Genomic DNA, 19,131 nt, shown 5'->3' on the forward strand with positions numbered 1-19,131 from the left:
TTTTCCTTATCTTTAACTACATAATTACCTGTTAAAATTCCAACCTGCTCTTTTAACACTTTATATTAACAGATTTCTTGCTTTTTCCTAATACCTAATTTGTTATCATGACTACTGACTAATGATATTTTTCAACTTAACTAATGATATTTTTTAACTTTACTTTGTATTTTAGATACTGGAGCTTATCTCCTTAGCCCCTTAACTGAACTTTGTTTCTCATCTACTCAGACTAGTCCAGGATAACTGTATATTCATTTGTATTTTGCCTCATTACATTATGTTAGTGTTAATTTAGTAATGTTTTTCGTAAACTGTATTGTCTTATTCTGATAGTGGAGCTTTTCTCCTCGGGCCTCTGCTGAAAATGGACATGTATCCAGCCAGACTAGCCCGGTTAACAAATGTAAAATAAAATAAAAAATAAATACCTCCGCAAAGCAGCTTTTCATTACCAATTCTCTGCACTGCCCTCTGGCTTATCTACTGCGCCCAGGGTCTTTACAAAGTGCCTGGCACCAGTAATTGCATTCTGCAGACAAACATTCAAATTTATCCTTATCTGGACGATTGTCTCATTCAGGCAGAGGACAAGGACACTCTTCTTCAACATCTGGTGTTTGTAAAAAGGCTCCTAGCATGCCTAGGGTACACCATAAATGAAAAGAAATCACAACTGGTACCCTTTCAAATAATTACATTCCTGGGTGTAAGCTTGAATTCAACTACCCAGATGGCTTACCTCATGCCAGACAAACAACTGCAATTGACAACATACTTCAAACAAATTGCAACAAAAACCCAGTTATCTGCAAGACAAATTCTGCAGGCTTTGGGGTTTATGGCATCCTGCATTCTACTAATTCCGTATGCGAAATTGCATATGAGGAAACTTCAGTGGTACCTAAAAAGTTTATGGAGTCAGCATTGTCACAGCCTGGAAACAATGATTCCTCTCATTCCCTGCCTACAACAGGAGTTCCTTTGGTGGGCAGAGACATGTCACCAAAACAAGGGAGGGACAGCCTTCAAGGACTTACTTCATCCAGGACAACTACTGATAAAGACGGGCAACACCACAGTTATGTGGTACATAAGCAGGGGGGTACCCATTCCTACCCCCTTTGCAGACTAGCCATTGCCCTGTGGAACTCAGCCTTGACTTACCAAATACATCTTCAAGCACAATTCCTGCCAGGAAAGCAAAATACTCTGACAGATGACCTAAGCAGAAATCTTATGGACCCACACGAATGGAAACTGGATCCACAAATCTTCAGCATATTAACACAGAAATGGGGAAGCCCAGACATAGTTTTTGGGAGAGGCAACTAGATCTATCAGTTGGACAAATTCTGCACAAGAACTCATTACAAAAAAGCATGGAAAGTGGATGCTCTATCCTTCAGCTGGAAAAACCTATCAGTCTATGCCTTTCCCCCTCTGCCTCTACTCTCTAAGGTCTTACTAAAAGTCAGACAGGAAAAACCAAAAATGATTCTAATTGCTCCGGACTGGCCTCACCAACACTGGTACCCGCTTCTAAGGAATAATGTCACACCTTCTTCCGTGGTACTTGCCTCAGACACCTTATCTATTGTCTCAGCAGAACTATGAAATTCTGCACACTCTGCTCCAAACTCTGAATCTTTCAGCATAGCTAATCATCTAATTATTCAAACCACATCTCTCAGTAAACCTGTGATGGATGTCATTTTGGAAGCCAGAAGGCCTAGTACTAGAAAATCTTATGCTGATAAATGGAAGAGATTCTGTGCTTGGAACCAAGCACAAGGAATAGACACAGCAAAGCCCAATATTCCTCAGATTTTACAATACTTAACTGAGATGCTTGACAAGGGCCTATCCTTTTCTTCAATAAAAATCCATGCCTCTGCCATCTTGGCTCATTACAACATAGAGTCTCCCCTCTTTTCTCATCCACTGCTAAAACAGTATTTCAGAGGGGCCAAAAATTTAAGGCCTCCCAGGAGAGCACCAACTCCTGCATGGGACCTCAATTTTGTGCTGGAAAAACTCAACCTGCCTCCTTTTGAACCAGCAGCTACTGTGGATATAAAACGTCTTTCTTGGAAGACAGCTTTTCTTTTGGCAGTCACTTCAGCTAGAAGGGTTTCAGAACTACAGGTTCTCATGGCAGTGGACTCTCATTATTTTTTACCCGGATAGGGTGGCCCTGAGGACCAATCCTTCTTTTATGCCTAAGGTGGTATCCAGTGTGGCTCTTAACCAGACCATTCTTCTGCCAACTTTTTTCCCAAATCCGCAGAACAAGGGAGAGTGGATTCTGCATTCATTGGATGTACACAGACGACTAAGATTCTACTTAAACAGGACAAAATCTCTAAGAAAGTCTGAGCAACTACTGGTAGCATTTGCTGCAGAATCAGAGGGGAAGGCTATATCAAAGCAGACTATTTCTAAATGGATAAGCCATTGCATTTGTTTCTGCTACTTGCACCATGGTAAACCTGTGCCCAAGGGGATCAGATCCCATTCCACCAGGGCTGCCTCTACTTCAGCATCTTTTCTCAGAGGGGTCCCAACAAGAGATACTTGGAGCTCACTTCATACATTCACAAAGTATCATGATTTAACTCTCTTCTCTAAATCCAGGGCAAGTTTTGCCACTGCAGTCCTGCAGGGCCTTATACCTGCTCCTAATGCTGTTTCGTTCTATCCTCCCATGCATAGCTTTGGGATTCTACCCAAATGTAATGACTGCAACAGTGAAACACGAAGAACATAGTACAGTTGTGTACACTTACAATAAATGTAGATGTTCGAGTGTATTAACTGTTGCAATCCGGGTTACTCACCAACCCTCTTTCTATACCTTTTCTTTCCTTCATTGTACTCAAAAGCCTTTGTGGTGTATTTGCTTTTAGTTGAAGGTAAATTTTATGTTTCTAAGGTGCATTTATATACATATATTTGGGGGGCACCTGACATCTGGGGCAAGAAAAACTGATTTAAAATGGCTTCGGCTGCATGTTTTATACCCCTGATGTCATGGAAGAGGAGACAGCAACCGACGCAGGACCCAAGACTTTGTTATTCAGGCCAACTGTGGGCAACCTGCCAGCAGATTACCCAGATGTAATGACTGCAACAGTGAATACACTCAAACATTTACATTTATCATAAGTGTACACAACTGTACTTTGTAGCTCATCATGAAGGGAGTTTTTGTATAAATTTGTCCTTAGTGTGCAGTGGATTTTTATGAAGTACTGATATTCTTCAGGATCACGTTACTGACTTTTAAAGACCCATATATGCCCTGTTTTCCAACTGTCTAAATGATCAGAAACATTGCTTTTCCTTCAAACTGTTGCTTTGAAATAGTATGGCGGAAGATAATCTGCATTATTTATAACTTCTGGATGTTTTGTTACAATGATTTGTTACTTTCTTTGTATTTGTTGTGTGCTTTTAACTTTTGTTACCCTCTGTTTTGTTAAAAGTTAAAAATATTGGTGAAGCTGTCTGTACAGATTCCATTAAGTGCATCAAACATGAACTAAATATGGTTTCTTAGAGTCATACCTGACACTGGAATAATGTTGTAATTTAAGCATGTTTATAGAGACATTTCCTGCCTGTAGATTGCCATCTGTAATTGCTCAGCTGGTAGTGTAGTGTTTGGTCCTAGTGCCCTTATGATCTTTTTGCTGTCTGAGATGTCATCCCTTTGATGTCAGTGTCTTATTCTATGCTTGAGCTTCGTTCAGTAGAAATAATGTCCCAGTTGTAGAGATGGCAGAGGCCCCACTTTAGATCTCTTTCATTTAATAAAAAAATTTGAACTGGTTTGTATTGTCAGACTACAGTTTACCCAACTGAAAAAACTTTGAAGCAGTATGCTTGTGAACCACTGCTCCTCCAGCCTGCTGATGTTCTTCGTATTTCACTATTGCAGTCATTACATTTGGGTTATCTGCTTGCAGGTAGCCCTCAGTCGGCCTGATTAACAAAGTCTTGGTTCCTGCGTCGGTTGCTATCTCTTCTTCCATGACGTCAGGGGTATAAAACATGCAGCCGACGCCATTACATCGGTCTTTCTAGCGGTGCCCAAAGCAGAAGCATTTCGCAAGTGCCGGTCGGCCGACTCCTGAAATTTTCTTTTTCGTGTCTCAGAACCGAAGTCTTCAACTAAAGCTAAGTACCCCGTTAGGGAAACTTTTTCTTGCTTCTTACCGATGTCAGTAAAAGTTAATAATTGCATTACTTGTGGAAAGCAAATACCTCATAAAGATTTTCATTTGTACTGTATTCCTTGCCTAGGCCCTGACCACGAAGTACCTTGCTGTCGGTTTTGTGCTTTATTTAATCAGCGCAATATCCGTCGTCTGTATATTTTCGCCTCTAAATATTTTGGTTTTATGTTTAATTATCCAGAAATGTTGTCTGTTAGCCATCCGACTACTGGGATTCCAAAAAAACCCAAAGATAAAGACAGACAGAGGCCGCCAAGGTCCAGAACTGCCGGCGATGCTTCTCTTAAGCCAGTCGCCAGTTCGCCGGTACTCAGTGAGGCGCTTTCGCAGCCCCTGATACCTGCTACTTCTGATTCACAGGCCTCTACTGAGACCCATTTGGAGTCCAGTATGCTGCAAGATGCTTCAAGTACGGAACCCGTGGATGTCTCTACCTTGGATGGGTCTGGAGCCGCTGTGCAGGCACCAGCTTCTGAGGGTATATTCAGGCCTACGGACTTGCATATTAAACAGATGCCTCCTTCTTTACTTAGGCCTAAATCTCGATCCATGCCTAAAAAAAACTAAAAACTATGCCCGGGCCACATGCTCAGGCCTCTATGCCTAAAAAACAAATGATAAGAATGGCTGAAGATCTAGTAACGCTAATCAGGGGTAGCCAACCCCCCCCCCTTTCTAAGAGGCCTAGGACTGAAGTTGATTATGAATCTTCTGATCAGGATTCTGTTTTTTATGGTTCTTTTGATGATCTGGATTTGCCCTTATCTACTTATGATGATTCTGATGCAGAGGACTCCATTCCCTCTGCTTCCCCTCGTGAGGATTTTTCTTTTGGGGGAAACATTGCATACTCTAAGGGAGCATTTCCACTGGGAAAGCCAGGATTTTTCTGTTTCTAAAAAAGAGGCTTAGGGATTTCTTTCTTCTATCTCAGCATAGGCCTTTAGCTATTCCTCCTGTACTAGACATTGTTGATGATGAATCTTTTTCGGAATCTAGTTTGGCCCCTGATTCCCTGCCTCCTGCTCCCAGAAAACCTGACAGATAACTACAGGGTTCCTGAGTCCCGCAAATTCCTTTTTAAAAATCCTATTGCAGATCCAGAGACTATTTATCAGAAGCCCAAGGGCATTAAGGCTTCTACTGCTAAAACTCCTACCCCTTCTGATTGACTCCAGGGTGCTAGATAGATGGGGTAAGAAGGTTTACATTTCTGCAACCTTGGCCATTAGGGCTTTAAACTGCCAGTTTCATATGTCAAAGTATCAGCAACATGTTATTGGACTGCTTAAATATAAAATTATGTTGATTCCTGACTGTGTGGAAAGTAAAGAATTACATGATTTAATGCATTCTGCTGAACAAGTTGGAAAACATACTTTGCAATGTGGTTTTGATTTATTAGAGGCCTCTTGCAGGGCTGCTGTTAGTGGGTCTGTGCTCAGAAGGCATGCTTGGCTTAAGGAGCAATCTTTGCCTGATCATGTTAAAGCTAAATTGTTGGATGCTCCTTTATATCAGTACCGCCTGTTTGGCAACAAGGCTGAGGGAGTTCTTAAAAAGATGGAGCATAAAGCTAAATTTATGCAGACTGTTAAAGATTTTTTACAAGTTCAGCCTCCTAGATTTTGTAGGCACTGGCCCTCTAAGAATTGGTCCTTTCCAGCCCCTTCCAGGTCTTCTCAAGCCAAACCCAGACACAGCAAAAACCCCAGGTTTCAGTCCCAGGGGACACACAGAACTAAGCAGTGGGTGGCCTCCACTTCCAAATCTGGGAATAATAAGGCTCCCCCCTTTGGTAAACTGTCTCAATGACTTCCTTTTAAAATTTCCAAGCACTTGTCACCTGACTGCCCATTTGGGGGGAAAGATTGCTCTTCATGCAAAGAATTTGGAAATCATTATCCAGGACAAATGGGTTTTAAAGATAGTGTCCCGGGGATACAGATTTCACTTCCACACGTTGCCAACACCAAGCGGGTGGCCAGACCTATCCCCAAATCAGTGGGCAGTGGCCCAAAAACAAGTATTCTCTCTTAAGCATGGGGGCTATTCAGCTGGTACCAGAAGAGGAAAAGGGACAAGGTTTCTGCTCTAGACTTTTCCTGGTACCCAGAAAAGACAATTCACGGCGTCCTATCCTGGACCCGTCTACTCTAAACACCTTTTTGGAGATTCCAAAATTCAAGATGCTGACTCTTCACCAATTACTTCCTATGCTAGGCAAAGATGCGTGGTTGGTAACACTAGATTTAAAAGAAGTATACCTGCACATCCCAATTAGGAAATCTTGCAGAAGATACCTATGCATCAAAGCAGACTACACGCACTGTCAGTTTTCTGCACTGCCCTTTGGCTTATCTACTGCGCCCAGGGTATTCACAAAGTGCCTAGCTCCGGTTATTGCATTTTGCAGGCAAAGAAATATTCAAATATACCCATACCTGGACGATTGTCTAATTCAGGCAGAAAACCAGGACATACTTTTGAATCATCTGGCCTTTGTACAAAGGGTTCTAACTTGTCTGGGATACACCATAAACGAAAAGAAATCACACCTGGTATCCTGTCAACAAATTATATTCCTGGGAGCAAGCTTGAATACAACTTCCCAGATGGCTTTCCTCACGCCAGAGAAACAAATTCATTTGACAACCTACTTCAAACAAGTGGTCACAAAAACCCTGCTGTCTGCAAGACAACTACTGCAAGCCTTGGGGTTCATGGCAGCCTGCATTCTTCTAATTCCATATGTAAGACTGCATATGAGGAAACTACATTGGTATCTAAAAAGCCTATGGTGTCAACATTTTTAGGATCTAGAAACAATGATTCCTATCATACCTTGCCTACGCCTAGAGTTCCTTTGGTGGGCAGAGGCCTGCCATCAAAACAAGGGACTACTTTTCACACCACCCCCTGCTGCCTAAATCCTAACAGACGCATCAGACTGTGCATGGGGGGCCTCACCTGGCAGGGAAGTGCATTTAGGGCAAATGGAACCCAAGTCAAATGTACCTGCATATCAATCAAAAAGAAATGTTAGCTGTACAGAATGCTCTGACAGCCTTCAAGGACCACATTCTTCCAGGGCAACTAATGGTAAAGATGGACAACACCACTGTTGTGTGGTACATAAACAAGCAGGGGGGTACACATTCTTAGGGGGGTACACATTCTTACCCCCTCTGCAGACTAGCCATGGTATTATGGAACACAGCCTTGAGCTACGAAGTGCACCTACAAGCTCAATTCCTGCCAGGAAAATTAAATACACTGGCAGACAGACAAAGCAGAAACCTCATGGACCCACGAGTGGAAACTAGAACCAAGGATTTTCAACATGTTGACAAACAAATGGGGGAGCCCGATATAGACCAGTTTGCCTCTCCCCAGAGCTACCAATTGACAAATTTGGACAAGGACTCCCCACAAACAAGCCTGGAAGGTGGATGCTCTGTCCTATCAGTCTATGCCTTCTCCCCACTGCCTCTGCTCTCCAAAGTTTGTTGTTTGTCTTTTCGGCTTTTCCCGGTTAGGGGTCGCCACAGCAGAACTCCGGCCTGCTAATGATTGGCAGTAGATTTTTATGGTGCCGAGTTGCCAGCCCGACATCCAACCATCAGCGAAGGCACGCCCATTTATGCATGTCTTTCGGAGGCCACTCAACCACGGGGAGGACATGCAGACTCCACACAGAAGGCGCTCCAGCCGTGAATCGAACAGGAGAACCTCTTGCTGTGAGGCAAAAAAACTGTAACCGGAGACTCTACTGATATTAAACAGCCAAATAAAGTCCAAAAATCAGTATGGGAAGACCACAACCACTAACTTTATTAACGTATGCAAACTGCAATGAAACGTTTTCGTCAATTCAAGTTCTTGACTTCATCAGATGAAGTCAAGAACTTGAATTGACGAAAACATTTCATTGCAGTTTGCATACGTTAATAAAGTTAGTGGTTGCGGTCTTGCTGTGAGGCAACAATGCTACCGCTGTACCACTGCAGCTTTTTCTTTTTGCCTCTGCTGTCCAAAGTACTACTAAAAATCAAACAGGACAAACCAAGGATGATTTTGATTGCTCCAGACTGGCCGTGCCAACACTGGTACCCCCTCCTGCGCAGTGCGTCACGGTTATCCCCATGGCACCTGCCTCAGACTCCTTCCCTGTTGTCTCAGCAGGAGAACCAGATTCTGCACCCTCAGCTTCTAACACTGAACCGTGCAGCCTGGCTAATTACATAGATTCATAGATTTAGGTTCATAGATTAGTACTAGGCTAACTGCCCTTGTGAGCCACTTTAAGCCTAGCCAATTATCCTATGTGAGATTCAAACCTTGTACCTTGTGTTTGCAAGGCAAACACCTTAACCATTAGACCACCCTCCTAACCCCATAATCTCTCCTTTACCATCCCTCCTTAAACCTGTGATAGATATCATTTTAGAGGCAAGGAGGCCTAGTACTAGAAAATCTTATGCTGAAAAATGGAAAAGATTCAGTGCTTGGAACCAATCTCTAGGGATGAGCACAGCAGTGCCCAATTTACCTCAGATTTTGCAATACTTAACTGAGATGCTTCACAAGGGCCTGTCTTTTTCCTCCATTAAAATCCACACCTCAGCCATTTCAGCTCATTAAAACACAGAGCCTGCCCTCTTCTCTTATCCACTGCTCAAGCAGTTCCTCAGAGGAGCCAAAAATTTGAGACCACCCAGGAGAGCTTCAACCCCAGCCTGGGACCTTTAATGTTCTCTTGGAGAAACTCACTCTACCTCCTTTTGAGCCATCTGCTACTGCAGACTTAAAATTTCTTTCTTGGAAAACAGTTTTCCTTTTCGCAGTCACTTCAGCTAGAAGGGTATCTGAATTACATGCCCTTATGGCAGTGGAGCCTTTCATCATCTTTCATGCGGACAAGGTGTCCCTTAGAACCAATCCATCCTTCATGCCCAAGGACATGGGCAGAGGACAACCACAAGCCCAGTATAAGCCTCGCCAATGGGGCTCTACAACACAGAAGGGAGGAGAAGACAGGTCTCAATCCACCAGAAGACAGACTCAATGACTTGCACCTCATCTGGCCAAGCAATACTCTCTTGGCAGCCCCCTTGGGGGGAAAACTCTCACTTTTTGCAGACAACTGGCACATGGTCACAAAGGACAAATGGGCCCTAGACATAATTTTAAGAGGATACAGATTCCACTTTCACACCTTGCCAAGGAAAAGAGGAATGCCAAACCTGCCACAAAATCAATGGGTAGAGGCACAAAAGCAAATTACAGCTCTCATGGACATGAGAGCCATTCAACTGGTACCTACTCGAGAGCAAGGCCAAGGATTTTACTCAAGACTCTTTCTAGTGCCCAGAAAGGACAATGCTTGGAGACCATTTCTGGACCTTTCAATTCTAAACACTTACAAGTACCCAAATTCAAGATGCTAACACTGCAGCAGCTACTTCACATGTTGGGCAAGGAAGCATGGCTAGTAACGTTGGACCTCAAGGAGGCATACCTGCATGTCCCTATCAGACAAAGTTGCAGAAGATACCTCCATTTCATTGCAGGTTCAACCCATTACCAATTCTCTGCACTGCCCTTTGGCTTATCTACTGCACCCAGAGTCTTCACAAAATGCCTGGCACCAGTAATTGCATACTGCAGACAAAGAGGAATTCAAATATATCCATACCTGGACGACTGCCTCATCCAAGCAGAAAGCAAAGACATTCTCTTACATCATCTGGCCTTTGTAAAGCATCTACTAAACTGCCTGGGGTACACAGTAAATGAAAAGAAGTCAAAACTAGTACCCTCACAAAAAATGACATTCCTGGGTGCCAGCTTGAATACAACGGCCCAGAAGGCTTATCTCACGCCAGGCAAACAAATACAACTGACTCAATATTTCAAGACAATGGCAACAAAGACCCAATTAACTGCAAGAAAAATTCTGCAGGCCTTGGGCTTCATGGCATCTTGCATACTAATAATACCATTTGCAAAGTTGCATATGAGGAAATTACAGTGGTACCTAAAAAGCATATGGTCTCAACACAGCCACAGGTTGGACACAATGATATCTCTCATTCCCTGCCTACAACAGGAATTTCTATGGTGGTCACAGGCATGTCACCTCAACAAGGGTCAGCCTTTCACCTTGCCCCCAGCCAGGCAAACTATCACAACAGATTCTTCAGACTACGCCTGGGGGGGCACACATGGCAGGACAATGCATTCAAGGCCTATGGACCGCAGATCAAAGAAATCTGCACATAAATCAAAAAGAGATGCTAGCTGTGCAGAAAGCTGACAGCCTTCAAGGATCTGTTACATCCAGGACAACTGGCAATAAAGACGGACAACACCACAGTAATGTGGTACATAAACAAACAAGGGGGTACACATTCCTACCCTCTATGCAGGCAAGCAATTACCTTATGGAACACAGCTCTGGCTTACCAAGTTCAGTTACAAGCTCAATTCCTGCCAGGACAGAAGAACACATTGGCAGACAACCTCAGCAGAACCATCAAGGATCCCCACGAGTGGAAACTGGATCCACAAATATTTGCAATGATAACTCAAAAATGGGGCCTTCCAGACATAGACCTGTTTGCCAGTCCTCAAAACTATCAACTAACAAAATTTTGTACAAGGACATTCCACCAACAAGCTTGGAAAGTGGACGCACTATCTTTCAGTTGGAAAAACCTGACCGTATATGCCTTCCCTCCATTGCCTCTCCTCACAACGGTTCTTCTGAAAGTCAAAAAGGAGAGACCACGACTGATTCTCATAGCCCCAGACTGGCCACGCCAGCACTGGTACCCGCTTTTGAGAAATATGGCCCATAGCCCTCCATGGATATTGCCTCAAATCCCCCATTTGCTCACACAACAAAGCAATCAGATTCTCCACAGCCAGCTCAAAACTTTAAATCTGGCTGCATGGCAAATCAACTAAACATCCAACCAGCTCCCATTTCACAAGCAGTTCTGGATGTTATTCTGGAAGCCAGGAGGCCAAGCACCAGGAAGGCTTATTCGGACAAATGGAAAAGGTTTTGTGCCTGGAACCAAGCTCAAGGCCAAGACACAATTCAGCCTCACATTCTACAGTATTTAGCTGAGATGTTGCACAAAGGACTTTCTTTTTCCTCCATTAAAATCCATGCTTCAGCTATTTCAGCTCACTACAACACAGATCCACCTTTATTTTCACATCCTCTTCTAAGGCAGTTCCTCAGAGGGGCAAAAAACATTAGACCACCCAGGAGAGCTCCTAAGGCTCTTGCCACCCCCATAGTGCCTTTTTTAGGCAAGGTTCAAAAGACAAACCCACCTCCTTAGAAAACAATAATGCAAAAAAACTAAGGGTAATGCTGCTCAACGCCAGAAGTCTAAATCTCAAGATGCAGGCACTTGATGCACTCCTCAGCATGGAGAACATCGATGTCTGTGCAGTAACTGAAACCTGGTTCAAGGCTCCTGAGAGCACCCCAGAGTTACCAGGCTATACCTCGTATCATGCTTTTCGGCCCCAAAACCCGGGCCGAACCACAAAGGGAGGGGGAGTGTCCATATTCATTAAGGACACCCACACCTCCAGGTTAGTAGCAACACATGAAGCATCAGAAACCATACAAGTGCAACTAACCATAGGCAAAACTGCTATACAACTGGTAGTATGTTACAGACCACCCTCCCAATCTCAAGAACTCCACTCAGCCTTCCTGAAGACATTGGAGGATATGAATGTATCACAAAATACCATCATACTGGGAGACTTCAACTACCCAAACATAGATTGGGTACATTATTCTAGCCCTAATACCCTAGCCCAAAGGTTCCTGGAATTCATAAATTCAAATGCACTGGAACAATTAGTCACCTCTCCCACTAGGGGAGATAATATACTAGACCTGATCATCACAAACATGGGGACAAAATGCTCCACACCGGAAGTATACCCCTCACTAGTGAGATCTGACCACAAACTAATCACCCTGGATATACATATCCCACCTCCACCCCCAGCACAAAAGACCACAGTGAAAAACTTCTCAAAAGCAGACTTCACTCTTCTTAAGACTGAGATGGTATCCTTTAAGCCCACTGTGCCAGTGGATACCACATCCCACAATGCCGAATCCTTCACAAATGCTTTCTATGGACATCTCCAAGAATGCATGGATCATGCAATCCCAAACAAATCCAAGTCCCTCTCCACCAAAGGTAAACGTCCTGTCTGGTGGACCTCAACCATAAACAAATTGTATAACAAAAGAAGGAAGCTACTGCACGTTAGAGCAAAATCCCATGAAGGAAAGACATCTCTGATCAACATTAGCAGAAAACTACGTTCTCTCATAAAAACATCCAAGGCCAACTTTGAGAGAAAAATCGCTAAGGACACTAAAGATAACCACAAAGCCTTCTTCAGCTATGTTAGAAACCTGGGCGGAAACCCTCAGATATGCTCAGAGTTGGTTCACAACAATAAAAAATACACTGAACCCACAGATATTGCCAACATTCTGGCTGACAGGTTCAGTACAAATTTCTCCCCTCCTTCACCCCCAAAAGAAGAAATACTTATCCCAGCTGAAAGTAATCTCCCTGTCATCTCAGATGTCCAAGTGAGAACCGCCCTAAACAAATCAAAAAACACAACATCAATGGGAACTGACGGTATCCCGGGTTGCGTGTTACGTGAACTCCAAGAGGAGTTAAACCCACACATAAAAATGCTATTTAACCTTATCCTTACTTCGGGATATGTACCTGAACACTGGCGTACAGCAACAGTGGTCCCACTCCACAAGGGGGGTTCCTCTACAGACCCTGGAAACTACCGCCCCATAAGCTTAAACAGCGTGGTCTGCAAAGCTATGGAAAGAATCGTTATGGAACTCATAAACAGAGACATAGGGGACCTACAGACACTTGACCCCACCCAGTTCGGCTTTGTAAAGGGCAGATCCTGCCTTTTAAACCTGGTTGACTTTTTCGAAACAGTCACTAGAGCCATTGACGAGGGCAAAGCAGTCCATACAGCATACCTGGACTTGGCTAAGGCCTTCGACACAATACCCCACTCAGGCATCATAGATAAGCTCAACAGCTTAAATGTAAACCCTTATGTCACTAGATGGGTTGCAAACTGGCTAAAGGACAGAACCCATAAAGTTAAAATTGCTGGAGCAATGTCAGACTCAAAGCCAGTCACAAGTGGTGTCCCACAGGGATCTGTCCTGGGACCCCTCTTGTTCGGCATTTATTTCTCAGATGTTAAAGCAAACACGGGAGGGCTGTGGCTGACCAAATTCGCAGATGACTGCAAACTAGGCGCCATAGTCGATACACCAGCAGACACACACATCCTACAAAAAGGCCTCACAGAAACGGACAACTGGTGCCGGAGTCACAGCCTTAAACTAAATGCCAAAAAATGTATAGTCATCCCCTTTGGGAAAAACAAAGTACCCACAAATTATCACATAGACAGCAACCCACTGAGTACTGAAAAAGTAATCAGAGACCTAGGGACCCAAGTCGACAGCGACCTCTCATTTGATACCCACGTTGCCAAAGTGGTTCGAAAACATTCTACCTTGCACACCTCATCATGAAGGGATTCACATCCAGATCCAAGGATGTCATTGTATCCCTATATTCCTCCCTCATCAGACCCATGATTGAGTACAATGCCCCATTTGGTATGTACCTCACCCGGCATTTGCAACAGCTGGAGAGACCACACAAGTACCTCACCAAGAGGATCAAGGGTCTCCAACATATGTCTTATTCTGCCAGACTAAAGAAACTTCAGCTCTATTCAGTATCATACCGCCTGCTCAGAGGTGATCTCTGCCTGACGTACAAGGCCATGTCCAATCAGGATCTGATGGACATGCTCCACCTCAAAAATCAAAGTCCATCAGGACCACGAGAGCTAAAGACTTAAACCTCGGCACAAGTATGAATAGGACATGCTGGAGGGATAGATTCATAACCCAGAGGCTTCCCATGCTTTGGAACAAGATCCCAGTTCGTATTAGGCAGAGCCCCTCACTGACTCTCTTCAAGAGAAATCTTGATGAGTGGATGGGAGATCGTAAGTTTACCCCAGGGGTCACATCTGTGTCACTGCTAGACAGGGGCACAGTAAACTAATTATATTATATAAGGGGACCTTCATTGTGTCACTACTAGACACAGTATTCTAAATTTATTCTGTACATTTTTGTACCATTTCATGGGGTGGCAAATGCCACATCACTATGGCTAGGCTTACAAATGCCCCAGGGCAGATAGCCTAGTACTATACTATGAAACTATGAAACTACACCAACATGGGACCTCAATTTTGTTCTGGAAAAACTAATGCTACCTCCCTTTGAACCAGCTTTCTCTGCAGATCTTCAGTTCCTGTCATGGAAGGCTGCCCTGCTCCTAGCAATAACTTCAGCTAGAAGAGTTTCAGAGCTACAGGCACTAATGGCTGTGGAGCCTTTCCTCATTTTTCATCAAGACAGAGTTTCTCTACGAACTAATCCTTCCTTTATGCCTAAGGTGGTTTCCAGTGTGGCTTTAAATCAAACCATCCACTTGCCCACCTTCTTCCCAAATCCACAGAACAAAGGTGAGAGACTCCTGCATTCCTTGGACATTCACAGGCAACTCCGTTACTATTTGGGCAAAACTAAGGCTTTCAGAAAATCTGACCAGCTCTTTGTATCCTATGCTACAGCTTCTCAAGGGAAGGCTATATCAAAGCAAACCATTTCTAAATGGATAGGTCATTGCATACGTTTCTGCTATACACATCATGGGAAACCAGTCCCTGCTACCATTAGGTCCCACTCTACCAGGGCAGCAGCTACCTCTACAGCCTTTCTCAGGGGGGGTTCCAACCAAGGAGATTTTAGAAGCTGCAACTTGGAGTTCAGTACACACCTTTACCAAACACTATCACTTACCTCTTTACTCTAAGACCAGGGCGGGCTTCGCCACTGCAGTTCTGCAGGGCCTTATAGCCTCCACTAACCCTCTATGATACCTCCCCCCTACCTTAGCTTTGGGAGTCAACCCAAGTGTGATGTCTGCAGCAGGGTAACACGATGAACATAGTACAGTTTTGTACCTACCATAAATGTAGATGTTCGAGTGTTCACCCTGCTGCAGTCCAGGTTACCCTCCCTCCATCCCCTCTGATCTACTGACTAAATCTCTTCAATACCTTACTGACTGATGTATTTGCTTATAGCTGAAGGGATTTTGTGTTTGTACAGAGGTCTCTCCTTTTGGTACTAATTTTGACCACCTTTTTTGGGGGCACCTGACATCTGGGGCAAGAAAAACTGAAGAAAATGGCATCGGTTGCAATATATATACCCCTGGCGCACTGACGTCAGGGAAGAGGCGACAGCAACCGACGCCGGACCAAGACTTTGGAATTCCGGCCGACTGCGGGACCGCCTGACGACAGGATAACCCAAGTGTGATGACTGCAGCAGGGTGAACACTCGAACATCTACATTTATGGTAGGTACAAAACTGTACTTTTTATACCCCTGACGACCTGACGTTATGGAAGAAGGGACAGCAACTGACGCAGGACCCAAGACTTTGTTAATCAGGCCGACTGAGGGCTACCTGCAAGCAGATAACCCAAATGTAATGACTGCAACAGTGAATACACTCGAACATCCACATTTATGGTAAGTGTACACAACTGTACTTTCTGCACTTCATGTAATCTGCAGTGTTCTAAAAAGTGATGTAAGAAATGATTGCATGTCAGCATACTTTGAAATGGGCAGAGGCCTTGCACTGGCCACATTCTAGGATAGTACATTGTCTACTGCTGACCTAGAGTTTATTGTGCCACCACTTATAAAATGTTGAGATGTGTTTGATTAGAAGAAGATGTAGTTAGACTCACACTGTCAAAATGTGCACAGTTGTAATATAACAACAGTAACTGTGGCCCTTCAGAATGAGGAAGCAGTGCCCAAATTTCAAGTTTTGAGATATTTTTAAGCGTTAATTATGAATGTTTTTTTTATTTTCCCAAGCTTATGTTTGTTTATTTTTTTTTAACAGGCCTGGAATGTTCTGGCTCTGGATGGCAGTAACTGGCAACGAATTGACCTGTTTGATTTCCAGAAAGACATTGAGGTATAATTAGCTGGATAGAGCGTAAACTTGTTTCCTTGTTAAAGAATAATTACATTACAGAGAGATGATTAATTCTGCACTCACAAAGTCCCTTCCCCCGTGAAGGACACTAAAGAATTAACTGTTGCTTAATCCACTCAAATAGAAGAGTACAGTACAATATACAAATCAGGTCTGTCAAGGTGGTGTAGAAGTTGTAGCTTGGTACAATTTGCCATCTAATGCCAAAAGGTTCTTGTAATCAAACCTCGCGCACACGTGTGTGAATTATCCCAGTAAAGATCTTGATTTGTTCTTTTTTATACAAGTTTTTGATACGTGGGATGTGCTTTTTTTTTGTGGCATATCCTGTGAGCAAGAGAGAGAGAAATTAAATGCTTCTCTGACTGTAAGTTTGAAAACTCTGCTTTTACTGATAATCATTGATGAATTTTCTTGCCAAATGATGAAATATTATTGCAGTCAGATGAAGCTGCTGATCTTTTTCATGGCTGTACAATATATATCAGGTCTCAGAAAATGTTTTCCTTAATAGTCTACGATAAAGAGCTGTCAAATTAATAATGATACATGTCCGCATTCACATTGCCTTGCTGTGAAATAATGGCACCACTCACCCATATATGCAGATATGTCACTTTATAGGTTATTTACTTATTAACACTACACTTGTTTACTTCTGGACATGTATGTAGTAGTTCTAGATGTCCGTGAAACTTTTTAATAGAAAGCATGTATTAGACCTTTTTTTGTGTTACCTACAGATTCCCAGAATAATGCACACTGAAATACTTGACGAGTGGGTAATATATTTTTTCTCACAGGACATTGTGGTTTCAGATAAGTTTAAGTAGCTAACAGACTTGAACACATTTCTGTGGGCTTGCATTTTATTACATGATGCAGTCTGAGGTGCAGTAAATTTCAGAGAGAATCTTGAGTCAAGGCATGTTATGGCACCTTCTTTTCTTCCTGTAAGTTTGTCTACAGGTGCCTGCAAAAAATGTCTGTGATCCTTATGTTTGGTAACTGTTGTGTTTTACGTATATCCTGACATAAATGTTTACTGTTGTGCATTCCTAATTGATAATACTTCATTATACAATGACCCTCCATTAATATTCAAAAACGTGCACGCTGATTGGTCAGCATGCACGTTGTAAATCAGAGATGTTAAGTTGTCAATCTCGCCTTCATTCTTGCTTGATGGGTTTGGAGCCGATCCTCGGCTCCGACTCGGCACTTGCTAAGCTCGAGAGTCACTTTTACCAGCTCGAGGCAGCACCATATCCCATGATGCAAGGCGGTAAGTACCCAGATCTCGTTTGCCACTTAGCTGATGAGGTCCTCCTTTTACCAGCTCCTGGTAAGTGTTTATTATTACTAAGCTTTTAGCCCCCAATCAGAAAAATTTTCTATTTTCTTAAAATTCTATCTTTTATAGATATTTGTGAGGCTTTTTCTGACTAACTTTATTTTTCCTTCTTTACTTTTTTAGTCAGGCCTTAATTCCCTCCCATCCCCCCCCCCTGTCAGGGTGTGTGTGTGAGAGTTTTTACTTCTCATTACTTTAACTTTAGTTTGTCTGGTTCGGGACTGTGTGTGTAGTGTTTGTTTGGAAAGCACTATGTCTAAAGAACAGAGGGTCTCAGGCTTCAAGAAGTGCGACTCGTGCTGTCAGAAGATGTCTCTGACAGACGGTCACACTTCTTGTATTTACTGCCTGGGACCTCTCCACCTGCAGGACTCCTGTGCAATTTGTCACACTTTTAGCCAGAGAGTCCTGCAGGAAAGGAGAAACAAACTTATTTTAAGAGGACTTCTTAAACCGGAGGGCTCCCCGGCAAAATCGGCTCCGGGTAAGCCATCTGTGAAAAAGACGAGATTTTGAATGGTCACACTTCAATCAATTTTGCCCTTCCTGGGCAAAGACAACTGGATGTGCTCAATAGACCTTCAGGATGCGTACTATCACATAAAAATTCACAGACGCTCCAGAAGGTTTCTCCGCTTTCGGCTGGGGTCCAGTCATTTTCAATTCAGAGCCCTGCGGCCTTGGCTCCGACTCCTTCGGAGTTGAGATCGGCTCCGGCTGGAGCGGATCTTAGCTTGGCGAAATCATCGGCACCGATGGCTATCGGTGCTGATACTGTGAAGGTCACTTTGGTGTCGGCTCCGACTGGCTCCGACATCCATGTGGCTCGGGCTTCGGAGCCGATACATCTATACCTACACTCGGATGGTTCCTTCGAGGAAGAGGTCCAGGTCTCCCTCTTTGGAACCGATACTGTCGGCTCCGGCCTCACCTCTTCTTTTAGAGCGGAGCCATCGGAGCCGATCATCTAGGTCTTCCAGGTTGTCAGACCATGATTTAGAGAGGGTGGTAGGCAGATTATTAAAATCACAGGCACTAGCCCAAATGCTTCATAGTCCGTCTCAACAGACGACTATTAGTCCACACCCTCTTCAAGTTCCTCCTTCGACTCTACCCCAGAGTTTGGAGCTGGAGTCTATGGGAATAGTTTCTGCTATGGCTGAGGGCCAGATACTCCCCCCTTCTGCGCCTTCAGCATCTACTCTTATCTCCTCCTCGAGACCTTCCTTGGAGGGATTCGGTGGCCGGGCTTCCCTGGTCTGCTCCGAGGGGGTGAGTGGCATCGGACCGTTGTCCGACCCCGCTCTTCCCCTTGGAGCTTCGG

The 19,131-nt window shown here is 43.8% G+C and overlaps 1 protein-coding gene across 1 annotated transcript in view; it reads left to right on the forward strand.

Moving 5' to 3' along the window:
- FBXL20 (F-box and leucine rich repeat protein 20) overlaps positions 1–19,131 on the forward strand; it is a 2,487,640-nt gene that overhangs the window by 1,594,079 nt on the left and 874,430 nt on the right. The window contains exon 5 of the mRNA XM_044055052.1: positions 16,358–16,432. Within this exon, the coding sequence (XP_043910987.1) occupies positions 16,358–16,432 (75 nt within the window). The remainder of the gene's footprint in view (positions 1–16,357; positions 16,433–19,131) is intronic.

This window comes from Protopterus annectens, chromosome 13.part0 (assembly GCF_019279795.1).
Source record: "Protopterus annectens isolate FY-2018-M chromosome 13.part0, PAN1.0, whole genome shotgun sequence".
NCBI lineage: Eukaryota > Metazoa > Chordata > Ceratodontiformes > Protopteridae > Protopterus > Protopterus annectens.